Genomic DNA, 16,244 nt, shown 5'->3' on the forward strand with positions numbered 1-16,244 from the left:
TTTACAAACTCAAGAATCGTATCGATTTTAACTAAATGGATAATCATGTGCATAGACATTCATCTTCTTGTCCGTAATTTAATTTCATGAAGCTGAGATCATGTATATAGCATAAATCATGAGGTAACCTTACGAGCCTATAGTAACTATCATGCGTTTTAAGAGGGACAGATCTAAAAGTAGTGTGGTGCGCGGGGGTTTGGTTCGCCGATGAAACACCGGGCAGTGACTACGCTCCACCACCAGGTGGCGACATAACCCCAGGGCCAGGTGGACGTCGAGGAGCCCTCCACAGTCCACACCTCACCTCCCTGTTTTCCAGCGATGCTGCAGACACTTCTCTGCTGGTCGATGGGATTCCTCCCCAAGGCGCGATTCCTGAACGGATTGTATGAGTCTTAACAGGTGAGATATGATATGAATACCACATGTTAAGAAGAGAGACAATATGGGTTTGTCATTAATGAAGGCCTATCTGGAATCAGCCAGAAGAATTTAACCTTTTCAAATGTGATGCGCCCACGGTGACACGCTGTTGCGACGCGCTGTCGCCGATATGCTGATCAATTAGTATTTTTCTACGCCCACATCGTTGGTGTTTGCGCGACGACGGATCATGTCTGATACAAATCAAGCGTTGGTGTGAGTGTGAAAATTTGCTCGTGACCATGACAGTGTGAGAAGGGGGGCATCGCGGGGTCTTTATTGGGGGTTGAAACCCCCACACCCCAAACTATCTCTTTAAATAGTAACCGTGTTTATGTTTCCATAAACACGGTAAATTGTAGGCCTATTCCAAGAAGGTGTCATTATATTCCGGTCCTGTGTTGTTGTTGTTGTGTATGTGGACACACCGTTCCTTGTAATTGGCATCAGCTGTGGCTGGGATGTGAATACAACCTGCCGAGAGACAGACTGAGGTACAGCGACCGTACTTCAGAGTGGGAGAGGGAGAGAGATAGGGAAATGTGATTTGAGAAATGTGGTAGAAGTGTGATATTCTGGAACAATCTTCGGATGAAGGTGACCTTTATTTATATTAGTAGAGATAGTAATTGAACGTCTTGCGTCAGCAGGTTAACTGGTTAACTCATTAACATGGGAAAGTGTGTGTGTGTGTGTGTGTGTGTGTGTGTGTGTGTGTGTGTGTGTGTGTGTGTGTGTGTGTGTGTGTGTGTGTGTGTGTGTGTGTGTGTGTGTGTGTGTGCGCGCGCGCGACACAGAGAGACAGAGTGAGTTGCTAGAAGGGTTAAACGGGCGGGGCGAGATTGGCGGGAGAATGAGAAAGAAAAAAGAGGGCGAACGAGAGAGGCTGCTCCATTTTCAGTGCATCTTCAATATTTCAGGAGGTCATTCTTTAGTTAAGGTATATCCCAACTGATAACCGTTTCTGGTAAAGGATATTCAACAGATGTAGTCTTAATTCATCTTCCATGGGTTTACACACACACACACACACACACACACACACACACACACACACACACACACACACACACACACACACACACACACACAAACAGTCTATGGAGAGACAGATTGCCTCTATGTTACACATCAGTGAGCAGGTATTGGACACCAGGGGGGGAGGTGGGTCATATTTGAACGGCCAATTGGTTGGGGGTGGGGCGGAGCTTGTTGCCAAGGAGAGGGCTATACTAGTCCTCCATCCCTTCATGCCGCGTGGGGGTGATGACGCCGTCACATGGTGTGGATGAGCTGAGGGCTGCTTTTCCACGACCGACAGAAACAGGAAATAAACAGACCCACACACACACAGGTGGCCGCTGTGCTATAAGCTTCTGGTTACGCCTCTGATCTGAAGCAGTGAGGGCGCTGACCACGGCTAAACGTCCCCTTCCACACCAGGAAGCCTGTCATCGGTCACACAAACCAGATTTGCTTTATGTTACCGTGCTCTTCCCATCTGCCTCCCCCCCTCACCTCCTCAGTCAGGCAGAGCAGCTGAGAGCATCCCCTCTGGAGCTCCAAAGAGAATGAGAGATCAACCTCCGCCTACACAGAACACATCATACGGTTCAGTCCTCTCTAAAAACACAGAGGGAGAGAGAGAGAGAGAGAGAGAGAGAGAGAGAGAGAGAGAGAGAGAGAGAGAGAGAGAGAGAGAGAGAGAGAGAGAGAGAGAGAGAGAGAGAGAGAGAGAGAGAGAGAGAGAGGGGGGTAACCTCACAGTTGGTCGATTTATCCCTGTGCCCCATCCCTTCTTTGGGAAGATCGAGAGCTCGGAAAGGATATTTTCACCCTAGAGACAATCCTCATTGACCGTTGCTGGGATTGGTGTTAAAATGTCTGCATGATCGTGTGAAGTGCTTCCTTAAAGTATCAAGTTGCTAATGCTCAATCCCCATGCAGCCAAACCGAATTTGTAAATCTGTAATTTATTGCAGCACTGCAGTCTTTGATTCAGCATGCTCCAGGGAATAGCAGACAGGCGCCCACGCACGCCTTACAGTAAAAAAAAATGCAAAACATCGTCTGATGTTGTGTCTTAAACAAACATAGGATCTTTGAACCGGTTTCTCAAGTTTGCTTGTGCATGTGTGTTTGTGTGCGTTTGCATGTGTGTGCGTGTTGGCTTACTGATGCCTTTAACTCTGTGTTCTTGCTTATCTTATATAGGACGTGTTGAACACAGTCACAGAGAGCCATAGTGGAGATATCTTATCCTTGGCCTAAGATATCTATCATGAAATCATATCTTGTTCTACACACAAACTAGCATTGAACACTTGGTATTGTGGTCTGTTATTCTTCCTCACACCACCAATCTGATCCGGACATGGCTGGTCAAATCGCATTATTGAAGGAGTTCATCATCAGCATAAACACGTTGGGTATCGCACATTCTTGGTAAAGTAGGGGCAGTGTATTCTATTCGTCCTGTGTTTGACTATACCAGCCCAAACATTCTGGGCTCAGACCCCAATATCCGGCAATAATCCTGCAGTTATCCTCGACCAAGATGCGCGGCTAAAATTAGATTTCAGTTGAAAATGTGCTGCGTGTCGTTTTTTGATGAAAGCATGTGCTAAATGGCTAAGTAGTGCGTGGTTAACGAGTGAGTCGCCCTGTAACGGGGACAGACACCCAGCCGGGCAGCAGCAGCAGCATCAGCAAAAGCAACAGCATGAGCCGGGCTGCAGATGCTGCTGTGACAGCGTTTTAGAAGGCTGCTGTATCTGTAAGGGATATCGGCCCCCTTCGATCCCACTGCAGCGACCCCAACATGCCAGGGGACACGTTCTCTTCAAGACAGAGGGGTTGGAGATGGGGCGACGTGGGCCTTGTTTGGACGGCGATGTGTTCTTCAAGGGTGCCATTGTGTATGGGTTCAGTGAAGGAGACATTTGTTGTGATAAGGCGCTAAACTGATACACTTTATGTGATGTTTAGCATGATGCTCTTCTCCTAAAAGTCTTTGAAGGAAACGCTTTCTGTGGAAATACTTTCTTTGTATTAGGTTAGCAAAGTAAACAGCATGTTTCGAAGCCTGATAGACGAGTTGCCTTGACTAGCAAGTCACAGCAAGTTCTTTCCAGTTTTTGTCCAAACTTCAACAATCAACCCTGAATCATGATTTCATCAGAAACCTTTGACACGGATAACCACAAAAACATGCAAGCTTTCATAGCTAATTAGTTTTATAGTCTACTCATTATAGTTAGAGACACAAGTCATAAAGTGGGGAGGAAGACCATCTGGAACAAGATACTGGGCTCTGCATACTGATAGATCACAGCTGGAACTCCAAGGTACTTTCCTCAAAATAATGCATTTTGGGTTGTCTGCCTTAATTTGTGTACATTTTTTAATCAGAGTCCAGTGGTTTTATATTTATACATCATTCATCCGTTAATATTTTTTATATTTATATAGCTGATTATGCAAATGATTATGGAAGTAGCTTGCTAATGACATGAAATCCAAATCGTGGTTAATATTCCGAAAAACATCTGGTATGCTAATATAGGCGACGCAGTGAGCCAGGGGCCACTTGAGCGCAGCGACTGTAATGATGTGTTCAAGCTCCCAGGCGCTTAGCGGGGACCCCTGGCACTCGAGGGTCCCTGTACCTGCTCCTCTTTAGGGGGTCAAGTGTAGCCAGTGCCCCCCCAACCCCTTTATGTTCTCCCAGTTGGCGGCTGGGATCTAGAGGGTGAGAAGTGGAACGTGACCACTGCTACAGCACATTTATTCCCACCGCAGGTCTACTGCCCATGAAGGAGACATTATTTGGTGTTCACCGATTAAGAATAATAATAATAATAATGAATTTTATTTGTAATGCACTTTATATTGAGCAAACAATCTCAAAGTGCTACATAAGAAAAAAATAAATAAAAAATAAATTAATTAATAAATAAATTAATTAAAGAAAAGTTAAAGTTAAAATTTGGAGAGAGAACGTCTCTCCAAAGGAAACAACTAATGAAAGGCTTTTTTAAAAAGGTAGGTTTTTAGGCCTTTTTTAAAAGTGTCCAGGGTCAGTGGTGCTCTCAGGTGGTCAGGGAGAGCATTCCAAAGACAGGGAGCGGCGTTACAGAAAGCTCTGTCTCCCATGATATATAAGGGACAGGATAGTGGGGGAGTGGTTACGGGGTGTTTGACTCCCAACCGGACACTTCTGGTTTCATAGCCCCTACTATCTGCAGTCTGGCTGAAGGCATCTTTGATCTACGACCTGCTCATTAATGACGTGTATCTTTAACTTGAATTGAGCATATTACATTGCAACTATTGCATATACCCAATATATATTTCTGCTTCTATCTTTTATCACTTTAGTCATTTTATTTGTGTTTTTATCCTACATGACTATACCTGCACTGAGATTAATTCCTTGTACATTTGCAACCCTAAACCTAACCCTATCCAAAAAACAATAATATTCTGTTTTGAATTAGCTGTAAATGGTTTTGGATTTTTTGGGGGAGAAAACCTCAAAGGCCAAATACAGTTCTGTTCCGATTCTGTGGCTCGATGTGTGTTATATTTTCAGACTGTAACTAACCATTTACAGCGAACTGGAAAATTGGATTTCCCGAACGCAGAACATATATGTGTGAAATATTTAGAGAGCTGACTCCCTGGGCTAGTCACCGCCACATGTTGGTGATGTATATTTAACCAGTCAGGGTGATCATGGACTTGGGAGTGGCAGACATCTCATTCTACAATACGATAGTTTGTTGTTGTTGTTGTTTTTTATCTGTTGTTGAAGTTTATGATGAGTACATATTTTCCTCATATATAGTGTATAATAATTATGTTGTAATTACTTGCTTGTATTGTTGAAACTCAAGCATGTAATTGCAATAAGAAAAAACAGCTTCTATTAATTTTCATGTAAGACAATACACTTATAAACTTACACTTATAATTTGACAAGGATTGATTATAGAATCATTAATATTTAAACAGTAATTCAAAAGGGATTTCAAGCCTAATTTGTGAACACAACATTGAACTGACAAAGATGTGAGTAAAATGAAAATTGAGTGTGTGCGTCCAAATGAATGACATGAAATTGGACCCAAAGTGAAAGGATACACATTTCAAACTATAGTGACTCTCTGAAAGTAATACGCTCTTTATTGTCCCTTCAGTCAGATGTTCCCTGTATGAAGATAAGTACTTATTTCCCTAATGGCCAGTCTCCACTGCTCCCATCTCGACAGTACTCCTCTTCCTCGCTATGAAGAAGAACACAGGAAGAACAAAGTAGAGAATCACGAGTGGCATCGCCCCAGTTCCTTGTCCCCAGTGTACTGTAGAACCTTCTGTGGACTGTTCTGTACATACTGTAGTGTGGATCCATGTACATAATGTTGTTCTTACCCTCAAGCGGGATGTATAGGGAATCACAACAGAGAAGGAAAAGGTACAAGCAGGCATTTATCCCAGAGTCTGTTAGATTCATTACTTAAAGGCTGCGAGTAGGTGATTATATGTGTTATCTTGTACAAGAATTGTCATTGTATTATCTTGTGCAGGACAGAGACTTGGAGACTGTCTACGATATATTTTGTGTTTTTATGATTGGACTGTTTTTTTCTGTGTATATATTGTACACACTTTATGATTGATTGTATGTCTGTCTAATTGTCTTATGTCTGTCTAACTTTGGCACTTTGTGTCACAGGAAAATTGTTACTCGCTATCTTATTTTCGATCATATTGTCTGCTGAACTGTGGGCAGATCATACATTGTACTACAATACATAGGTATACTGTATTTGTTCAGGGATGGTGTGAACTTGAGAGGGCCAATCCAGATAATTTGTTTTCCTTTAAATTATTTTTTTGAAAAAATTGGTTTTTTGTGAAAAGAAGGATATCTGATTCAGCAGACAAAGCTTCTCATTCTGAACCTCTTATAGTTTGCATAAGGCCCTTCAACAATAGTATCACCACTATTTGACAATCTGAATTCTGAGTTATTAAGACTGCTAGGCTTTCCCGGGCTGTATAGATGAAATTTATAGTGCAAAAATATTTACTGCTTTTTATTTATTTGTTCAATAAGCCGGCAAACAGAATTGCATAATAGTCATCATTAGAGAACAAGTTCTATCTTGATTGTTTTCTAAACCTTCTGATGGAGCAGTAGATTGGCTGGATGTCTGGATGTCACCACACCAGATGAGAAACGTTGCCCTTGGATGTCTCTGCTCACTGATTAAAAACATGGAAGACTCTTTTAGCATCTATCCAGGAAGCAAATCCCCAAGCTGTCAGCCGGCTGATGTATAGCCAGGTTATGCTGATGGTGAAGAGAAAGCTTTAGCACCAGACACTGCCCTGATGTTTATAGGGCAGTGTCTGATGTTAAAACTCTCTTCTAGCCAACAGCTAGTAGAGAGCCATCACAAAATACAAAAACCGCTGTGTGTGTGTGTGTTTGCGTGTGTTTATTAAGCAGCCTCAGAGAAACATAACTTGTTTAATGGTATTTTTTGTGTCTGTTTTAATTTCAATAGGATAACGAAACTCTTCCCAGTGCCCTTTCTTTACTGTTGTCCTACCGGAGATCTACACGGAGTGCTGATATGTGAAACCTCTTGGGCACTGAGGGAATTACAAGCTCCTTCTGGGAGGAAAAGGAAAAATTTTCGTAATTGGATGCGAAGGACGATTGATTTTCCAGCTGCTCCTTAGGGCCACAGAGAGTGAGATCTATACTAGTAGTTTGGGAGATGAGCGAGGAGCGAGGAGATCCGGTCGTCAAGGGGGAGGGGAAGAACAACAACGGGCATGCTGTTTTGGTTGCCGACGACGACAGCAATGCCAACGACATCCCAGCTGAGGGTGGTGGCGATGGTGCTACAGAGGACGCGGGCACCCTGTCCATCCTGACCACAGACACGGGACCCCAAGACAAAGTGGTGATCTGGGGCACAGAGTCCCAGTGCGATGACCCAGAGCTGGCCGAGTTTGAGATGTTGGAGTGCCAGGAGCTAGAGGCCTTCCTGGTGGAGGATGGAGAGGACTTTCAGGGGGTCACCGAGCAGAAAAGCCGTCCCTTGGTGGAGACAAAACTCGGTGACACTGAGCACAAAGCAGAGAGAAGGTCGGGAGGACATGGACCCAAGGAGCATGGAGCCAATACTTCCGGTCCTGACATGGCTGAATGCTTCACCAGGACAGATTTGAGCTCCGAAAATGAGTTGTTTGTTTCCTGTATGTCAAGTCTGGGCGGGAGCTTGGCCAGTGCTCTGGACACCTCGGGCCGAACGACTGGGCCTTACCGAACCTTCTCAGAAGACCTCACCCTGTCATCCAGCGCTATCTCCGACAGAGTCAAGGTCCCCCCCCTCAAACCCAACCGCCACGCCTCCACCCCCATGATAAGCACAACGCTCAACAGGAGAGACCTGAACATGAACCGCAACTCAACCTCAGTCCTGTCCGAGGACCTCATTCTAGAAGCACAACAGATCAACAACAAAGTTCCTCCAGGCAAACAGCACAACCCAGGTACGGAAGAGCACAGAGGCAACCTCAACCTGAGACATCGAGGAGACAAGAACCATGATGGCTTCAATGGACTGGCCGACCAGCACGAGGTCAACGACAAGAAGAAAGACCAGAGCACCCAGGCAGACGAGGTCCCCGATATGAATGATAATCCTCAGTATTCCATAGCACCAGTGAGTAAGCAAGCCTCGTTTGACAAATCAGTCAACAAGCAAAAGTCTTTTGACAGAACATTAAACAAACAGCCGTCCTTCGAGAGCACTTTGAAGAAGCAAGGCTCGTTTGATAACTCCTTTAAAAAGCAGGGGTCCTTCGAGAACAGCCATGCATTCAGTCTGGAGAGGAGAAAGCCATGGGGAAGCCCTAGTAGACCGGTCTCTCCCATCCCTTCCAAGATCACCAGCTCCCCCAAGAGGAAAGATCCTGCTTCTCCCGCCAAGGTAGGGAGAACCAGGGCACCCAGCCAGGAGCGAAGTGAATCCCCTCTCAGGTCCACCACCTCGGTCAAACCCCCCGCCAAGGCGGGCCTCAACAGTGGTATACCCAAACCCATCGCCAACCCTCCACAGAAGGAGTCTGACCACAGGATGTCCTCACCCCCTAAGAAACCTCAAACCATCAGGCCGAAAATCATCACCTACGTTCGGAAGAGTCCTCCGACCAAACCAGAAGGGACAGATGTGCCAAGTGAAGTTTCCGCCCATCCTTCTCCTTCTGTTGGTGGGAAAGAGCATATCCAGGGGAAGGGTGCAGCAGTCCTCTGCTCCTCCAACCAGCTCTTTGATAAGTACCGGCAGGAGATGCAGAAGGCTGGACACTGTCCAGCGGGTCCGGGGGAGACTTCGAGCGGGAGGCCTTCTTCTTCTCCTCATAAAGGGAGCAGGAAGCAGGAGAACTTCCACAGTGAGCCGTCTAACAAATATCTCCAAGAGGTAAGTCTACCTCAGCACAATCACCTGCTGTTTCAATTCCATTTAATTCAAATAACTTTGTGGTTCGTTTGGAGCTTCTTTTGCATGTCTTCAGCCATGTGAGATGACACACGAATTCAAGAAAACAGACAAGTTCATGATAAAAGCAGTGCATGGGTCATGAACATGGGTACATGTAAACATGGACATGGGTACATTTTATGTAATCAAAGTGTGGAAACACACTCATATCATATATTTACAATAATTATTTCCTTTCCTTCTACATTATCTTTGTTTGATGTTGGTGGTCTCTGTGTTTAAAATGTTCCTTTTCAGCACCCTGCTGAAACAGGAGGTATGTTTCGCTCTCCGAGAACCATGAAGCCTCAATTAGGGATTGGCGCTGTCGCCAGGCAACAGCCCGCCAAAACTAAAACTCCATTCAAGGTTCAAAGGCCAGCAGGGGGCCCCGGTCACGAGGACCCTTCAGGTGAGGGGGCGTTCTGCTACCTGAACATGATTCACATCTGAGATTCATGTCACATTAAAAGGGTGGGAAATAGAAGGTGGATAAGGCTTTTTAAATTCACTTTGAATTCAATCAAATTCTAATTAAAATCATGTTTATTTCAAATTCAATGATTGTATCTCATGCTCTAATGCAAGTGCTTTTTTTCTGTTCGATAAACGTACTTCTTTGTCTATTGTTTTCCTTCCTTACGAGGCAATTTAATTCACGTTCCAGCAATTTAAGAATTTCATGTAATTTAAGCAGTATAATTGTAAATTGTGATTAAAGTGATTCCTTTATATGTTATTCATGAAATGATTGAAATAATTATTGTGGTTATTATTATCGTCAAATCTAAATATAATTATAATGCTGTCCTTCAACCTCCAGGAGAGACCAGAAAGCCAGGCCACACCCATGAGTCTCTAGCCACACCCACCGGTCCCCTGCTGAGGGCGGGGCAGTCGGGGCTCCGCCCCCCGGGATATTCTGCCCTACCACCCGCTCGCCGGGCCTCCTTCGGATTCGCCCGCAGTGGCAGCCCCTCGTCCGTTAGCAGCAACCAATCAGGAGACAGCGACCCCTGTCAACCTCATCAACGTGAGCCATATCTTTCTGGTCCTTTATTTGTTCATCATTTGTTTGTTTCGCTGGGAAAGGACACTTGTTCATGCACCGGTTTGCCGTTTTACCCTTGACCCTAATGTTGATAATTAGGGAAAGCGAATAGATGGATGGATGGATGATGACTCAGGTCTACAGTACATGTCCTTAAAGGGGACTTATTATACCACCATATGTCCCCTTTAACTTTCCTAGTTTGTCCTTCCTTTTGTTTACTTAGTTGAACGTAACACAAGGATTATAATATAAAGTCATAGATATGTATAGAATATTTGAATGTAAGGTTGAGACTGCCCCTGTTTTCACCTCCCCAAATATGAGCATACGAGCATATGAGTTGGTTGTACAATTTGTCACATAGAAGCCATGTTCTCTGTTGGTTAGTTACTGGCCTAATACGTCCTCAGTTCTGATCGGCTGATTAGTTGCTAGCATCTCCTCCCCAGTGTCAGAGCATTAGTGGCTGTCTGACACAGAAGGTGGTCTTCAAGTGCAGACTCACTGGAGTCACACTGAACTACTCATTCATTCTGATCGAGACGGAGAGGGCTAGAATGATCTTTCTGCTGGTGAGTCGGAATTCTGGAGTTTTATTAAGAACGGCTTTAGATTTTTCTCAGCTTCGATTCATCAAAAGCGTGAGACTTGGTTCCCTCGTGTCTTCTCATTGAAATAACCTCGGATTCCGTCTCAATCACGACCGCTATTATTTTGAAATACGAGGGAGCATCTGAGACAGTATGTAACCCAAAGCCCTTTGTTTTCAGACGGTTGTGCTAGATCTCTCAGTATGCAGCCAAAGCATGCTTATTGAGACTCACAGCTAGGATTTCCTCATGTGGTGCTAGCTCTGACAGCTAGCGATTGTCATGGACACCACTCCAACCGAGAAGATGATGATGAGGGATGTATTACTTTACAGATATCAGATAAAACTAAAATATCGTTATATGCGAGGATTGTGTATTCAAGGCTTGAAACAGTATTCAGATCGGTTCTCGTTGCTGATTTATTTTTAAGGTAGAAAAAAAGGAACTAATCAAAAGGGGCAGGTCTGCCTACTCGGACATGGTGCCGTCAACACGAAAAGGTTTTTTTTTTTGTTGATTTTCATTTAATATTTGAAAATGTGTTTAATGTTAATCTTTAACAACAAGCAACAAAATTATTTTTAATTTCATTATATTTGCTAGACAGTGAATTGTATTACCCGATTGGGTTGGGGTGAGAGGTGGGGTCTGAGGATGTATGTAAGTCTCAGTAAGGGGTTGATAGTTACCTTCGAACTCTGTGGGATTCACTAACCGATAGCCTCCATCTCTCAGCCAATCGCGTACCTCGTCTCATGGCCTCCGGAGAGCACAGCCACCATCGGTCCTACCAGGGGGATTCTCTCTGGCTGATTCTGCTTCAAGCTTCCAGCTTGTTCCATTACATCTATTATTTAGTATCTACACTATGTGGTTCCTATAAGACACGTGATCTCTTTGTTTGTACAAAACTACATCAGTCAATGAAGCAATGGAGATGTATTAGCTTTCTGATTAGTTAAATAATGGGCATGGCTTGGCTGATAATTCTGCTGTATCTTTTCCAGGCAGTTTAAACTGCCTCGAAAAAGTACAGCAGTAAGGTACAGTGCACATAAGGCTGAATTACATGTGAGTCAATGAATTATTAATAAGGTTATTAATTAACTGTAAGAGGGGGTTAGGGTTATGGCAGATTTAACATTTAATGTCCATGCAGTGTTTGATATCAAATTTACAATCTGTAGACAGATGTCATGAGCAAAATGAGAAGCGGCATTTATGTGTGTGTGTGTATGTGCGTGTGTGTGTGTGTGTGTGTGTGTGTGTGTGCGTGCGAGTGCGTGCCTGTGAAGTTATTGATTGCAGTGACCAAGGTGAATGTTTCAATGCGGCATTTAGATGGACCCATTCCATGGAAGCTTTTAATGGTCTTGGGGATTGCTGTAATTGAAAGATAACTCTTAAAATATCTGTGTGAAAGTCCTTAGGTCGGATATCTTCTTATATTATGTTTTATTGTGGTAATTAAATCCCACAACAGAATTGTTTAATGGATGCAAATAGTTACAGGCCAAATACTTAATCACGGAAGTGATGAATAATTTAGCTGTTTACACCCAACTGCTTTCCATATGCCCATCTGTGACAGGGCAAGGTCTAGCAAGGCAAAAGGAACAAGAGATAAAGGACCCATGTGCACACAAGAACTCTGGGGAATGACACACAAAGGCTTTTAATTAAGAAAACGCCAAAATCTCGGTCCCAGAAACTGGCATAGAAAAGACTAATAGAGCCCAACAATGACCAAGGGACATGACAAATATAACGAACCGACAAGTGACCAAATGAAGTGGACTGGTATAAATGAGGAGAGAACGGTGACAGGGGGTGAGGGGCAGGTGAAAGGACGCTCAGGTGAGGGGAATTAAAGGTGACATATTATACCACCAGGTGTGAGTGTGATCATTACAAGCCGTTTTGAAAATCTGCCTCTTCTGGCATCATAGGTGGGCGTGTCCACCTAGATGATTGACGGATTGATGGGACTGATCCATCCAGCATACGTCTAGGTTGACACTTGAGTTTTTCAAAACGGCTTGTTAAGGCTAATCAGACTCACACCTGATTGTATGTCACCTTTAAGTGAATGCAGATGGGAGTGGCAGGATCTGTGAAACAAGGTGAAGAGTCATCGGACATCTGCTGGACAGCTGGAGATGGGAACCCAAACAGAGAGGCAGACTATGTCAATCTGTTTATGTCTTCTATCAAAGATAAAGGGCTGATACCATGGCAACCCTGCTGTACCGTGGCAAAGTCTTTACAAACGGCAAAGCAGATTTGCAATGGAAAATTGACCTGATGCTTGTTCTTAGAAATTGTGTGACGGTTTCATACTGCGCCTGGGTTGAAATATAAAGGTTAATTCTGTGGAGCAGGTAATTCTGACATATTTGAGGATGTAAAGCAACATATATATATGATATTGTTTTTTTTTAACAATTATTGCAATTTATTTGAAGATGGTGTGTGGAATAAATGTGTGTGTTTCTGCGCACCGTTCCGGCCAACTTTGATAATTTAACCCTAATCCTCCGGAACTATTATTTGAAATAATTTAATTATCATTTTCATAAATCATTAAATTAATTCATGGTTCACTAACAATGCTAATTAACTTTTAATGTGGAACATTAGGCCACAGAAATAACTATTACATTTCTAGTTTTCTGATTTAAGCTCACACAAACACAAAACAGTGACACAAAAGACAAAACAAATTAAACAAAACAACAAACAGCAATTAATCTCAACAACCGACTTTCTTTTCCACAGACCCGAGCAGAGGGGGAGAAGAGGCGTCTCTCCACAGGGTCACAGCACCCCCTAGTGGCCCCCGGGGGAACAGCCCCCATCCTCCTAGCTCCTCCCCCAGTCCTGGCTCCACCCCCGCTCTCCAGCGACGCACCGCTGCCCCTCCCCGGGGCTCCCCAGCTCGAGGGTCCCCACAAGGTGAGCTTGGAGTTGTCCTGTAGCCATGTTTACTGTTGGTGTCTATTTATACACTCCTCGTGTCGCTACTGTTGTGGCTGTTGTTGCCAAGGCTGAAACACAACACATTCTCACACATGCACGTGTGCACACATACACACACGTGTGTGTGCGCACACACGCACGCACGCACGCACGCACGCACGCACGCACGCACGCACGCACACACACACACACACACACACACACACACACACACACACACACACACACACACACACACACACACACACACACACACACACACACACACACTCACTCACGCTCCCCTATCAGGTTCCCACAAACACTTGAAGGTCATTCTGTCCGTCGACAATGGGACTGGAGGTAGGATGTTATCAAAGTTACAAAACAACATGAACTTGAGCTTTGATTGGTTGTTTTAGATGGGCGAGGAGGGGGTGTGGCCTTGGTGGGAGGAGCTTCAGAACACAACAGTTTGACCGCATGACACTAGACAGCTGAAGCTAAACAGCTCAACACCATGGCTCAACACACACACTCTGGCGTTGCCCCTTTGGTAGGCAGCTAGTTGCTAGTCGCTCACGTGTATGTCTGCACACACCACTTGCTCCAAAAGTGTTATAAGAGTGCTACTGAATATTTTAGTAGGATTGTTTGATTAGTTATTAGTCACCTGTATCTAATCAAAAGATACAGTTTTTTACAAATCTTTTGCACATAGCCAGTACAATCTATATATATATATATATTATTATTATTATTATTTTTTTATATATATATTATATTCTACTCTATTACCATGCGTATTTTACAAGCATAAATGCTTGTTGTTGTTGTTGGTAAGGTATTGTATAGCTGCCTTACAGTGGTGTAGCAGCAGTGGTGTAATAGTCATTTGATATAGAAGATGGATAACAAGAAGCATTTGCTAAATAGTAATTTCCTTGTTAAATAGACCATGAAGTCGCCTCAGCAGCAGCAGCAGTGCCCTCTAGTGGTCGAGGTGTGAACTGAAAAAACCTGATGATTGGTCTTATTTGTTCGTCAACATACTAACATAATGCCGTTTTCTCACTGCTACTGAAATGAGACTTTAACTTAGAGAAAACTTTAACTTAGAGAAAAAATCCGTTTTTTTGCCAGTCTCCCTCAAACCTTTGTGAACGTCACTCTACTCCGCACGCAGACAGCGTTCTTTCGGTGACGTCGGTGGTCGGAGGGATTTTTTTCAGATTTCAGGGCGCTCTGAAAATGATGCGCTGGCTGCAAGACTGGCGCGCAGAACGTAACGCCATGTGGACAAGGGCTTAAATGCAACCCTAGTATAACGCTGTACGGTGTGTGTCGATGTTGAAGCCACGTCTGAGCAGCGGTTTATTTTGATGTTCTTCCCGTGTAGGCTTTAAGGCCACGTTGTGTTGCTAATTTCATGTACAACGAAAACGCCCCCTCCTCCATATAGCCTACGTTTTTTTAGATGAACAGATTCAAATTCACACGCTTATATAACCGTGTGGAAGGATTTACATTTTAATTTACATTTGTATAGGTAGTAAATATTTCATGTTCGTGTGACGCTCACGGTCAAAATAGACAACTGAATTTCTGACTATCCAAATGTCAGATGACGTCATTCTAACTATACGTAGGAGTATGTGATAAATTCCTCAAACCTTACAGAACAGGCATACTGGTCGGGAACGACTATGTTGATCAATACACCTAACCTATATTCAGTATGAGCTGTGTCATACATATTATAATGTAACTATTCGGTCTTCAACTATTCTTGAATGTATGAATACATACTACATTATTATACAGCGCATTTTTTTAAGTATGAATATATACTACATATTATCGTACTATATAATATAGTATATGGTATATGGTAGTCGTCCTGTCTCTGACAGTGTTTTAATCTCTCAGCGTCCAGGAAGGAGCTCCATAGCTCCCCAGCCACCCCTAAACACCTCACAATGGTTTCTCCCAAACCACAGTCCCCTGGTGAGTCCTTGCACATTACATCACAATGTGTGTGTGTGTGTGTGTGTGTGTGTGTGTGTGTGTGTGTGTGTGTGTGTGTGTGTGTGTGTGTGTGTGTGTGTGTGTGTGTGTGTGTGTGTGTGTGTGTGTGTGTATTTGCCCATGTTTTCTAGTTAATTTATGTGTTACTGTGTGTGTGTGTGTGTGTGTGTGTATGTGTGTGTGTGTGTGTGTGTGTGTGTGCGTGTGTGTGGATGTACATTTGCCTCTATCTACTGGTGTGTGTGTGTGTGTGTGTGTGTGTGTGTGTGTGTGTGTGTGTTTGTGTGTTTCCGTGTTTTGTGCCTGTATATATGTATGTATATATATGTATATATATGTATATATATGTATACATATATATATATATGTATGTGTTACTGTGTTTGTTTATGTACATATGTGTCTGTGTTACTATCTACTGTTGTGTGTTTGCGTGAGTGTGTTTGTGTGTGTGTGTGTGTGTGTGTGTGTGTGTGTGTGTGTGTGTGTGTGTGTGTGTGTGTGTGTGTGTGTGTGTGTGTGTGTGTGTGTGTGTGTGTGTATGTGTACATGTGGGTTGGGTTTGTTTACGCTAAAATGTCATTACCCTAATGGCATTGTTCCTTTATTCCTTCAATAATG

The 16,244-nt window shown here is 43.6% G+C and overlaps 1 protein-coding gene across 1 annotated transcript in view; it reads left to right on the top strand.

Moving 5' to 3' along the window:
- Positions 1-87: 87 nt before the first annotated feature.
- mtus2b (microtubule associated tumor suppressor candidate 2b) overlaps positions 88-16,244 on the top strand; it is a 28,616-nt gene continuing 12,459 nt past the window's right edge. Inside the window, exons 1-6 of the mRNA XM_056610767.1 lie at positions 88-405; positions 7,002-8,930; positions 9,249-9,402; positions 9,814-10,023; positions 13,416-13,592; positions 15,525-15,602. Of these exons, the coding sequence (XP_056466742.1) occupies positions 7,218-8,930; positions 9,249-9,402; positions 9,814-10,023; positions 13,416-13,592; positions 15,525-15,602 (2,332 nt within the window). The 5' untranslated portion in view covers positions 88-405; positions 7,002-7,217. The remainder of the gene's footprint in view (positions 406-7,001; positions 8,931-9,248; positions 9,403-9,813; positions 10,024-13,415; positions 13,593-15,524; positions 15,603-16,244) is intronic.

This window comes from Gadus chalcogrammus, chromosome 16 (genome assembly GCF_026213295.1).
Source record: "Gadus chalcogrammus isolate NIFS_2021 chromosome 16, NIFS_Gcha_1.0, whole genome shotgun sequence".
Classification (NCBI taxonomy): Eukaryota; Metazoa; Chordata; class Actinopteri; order Gadiformes; family Gadidae; genus Gadus; species Gadus chalcogrammus.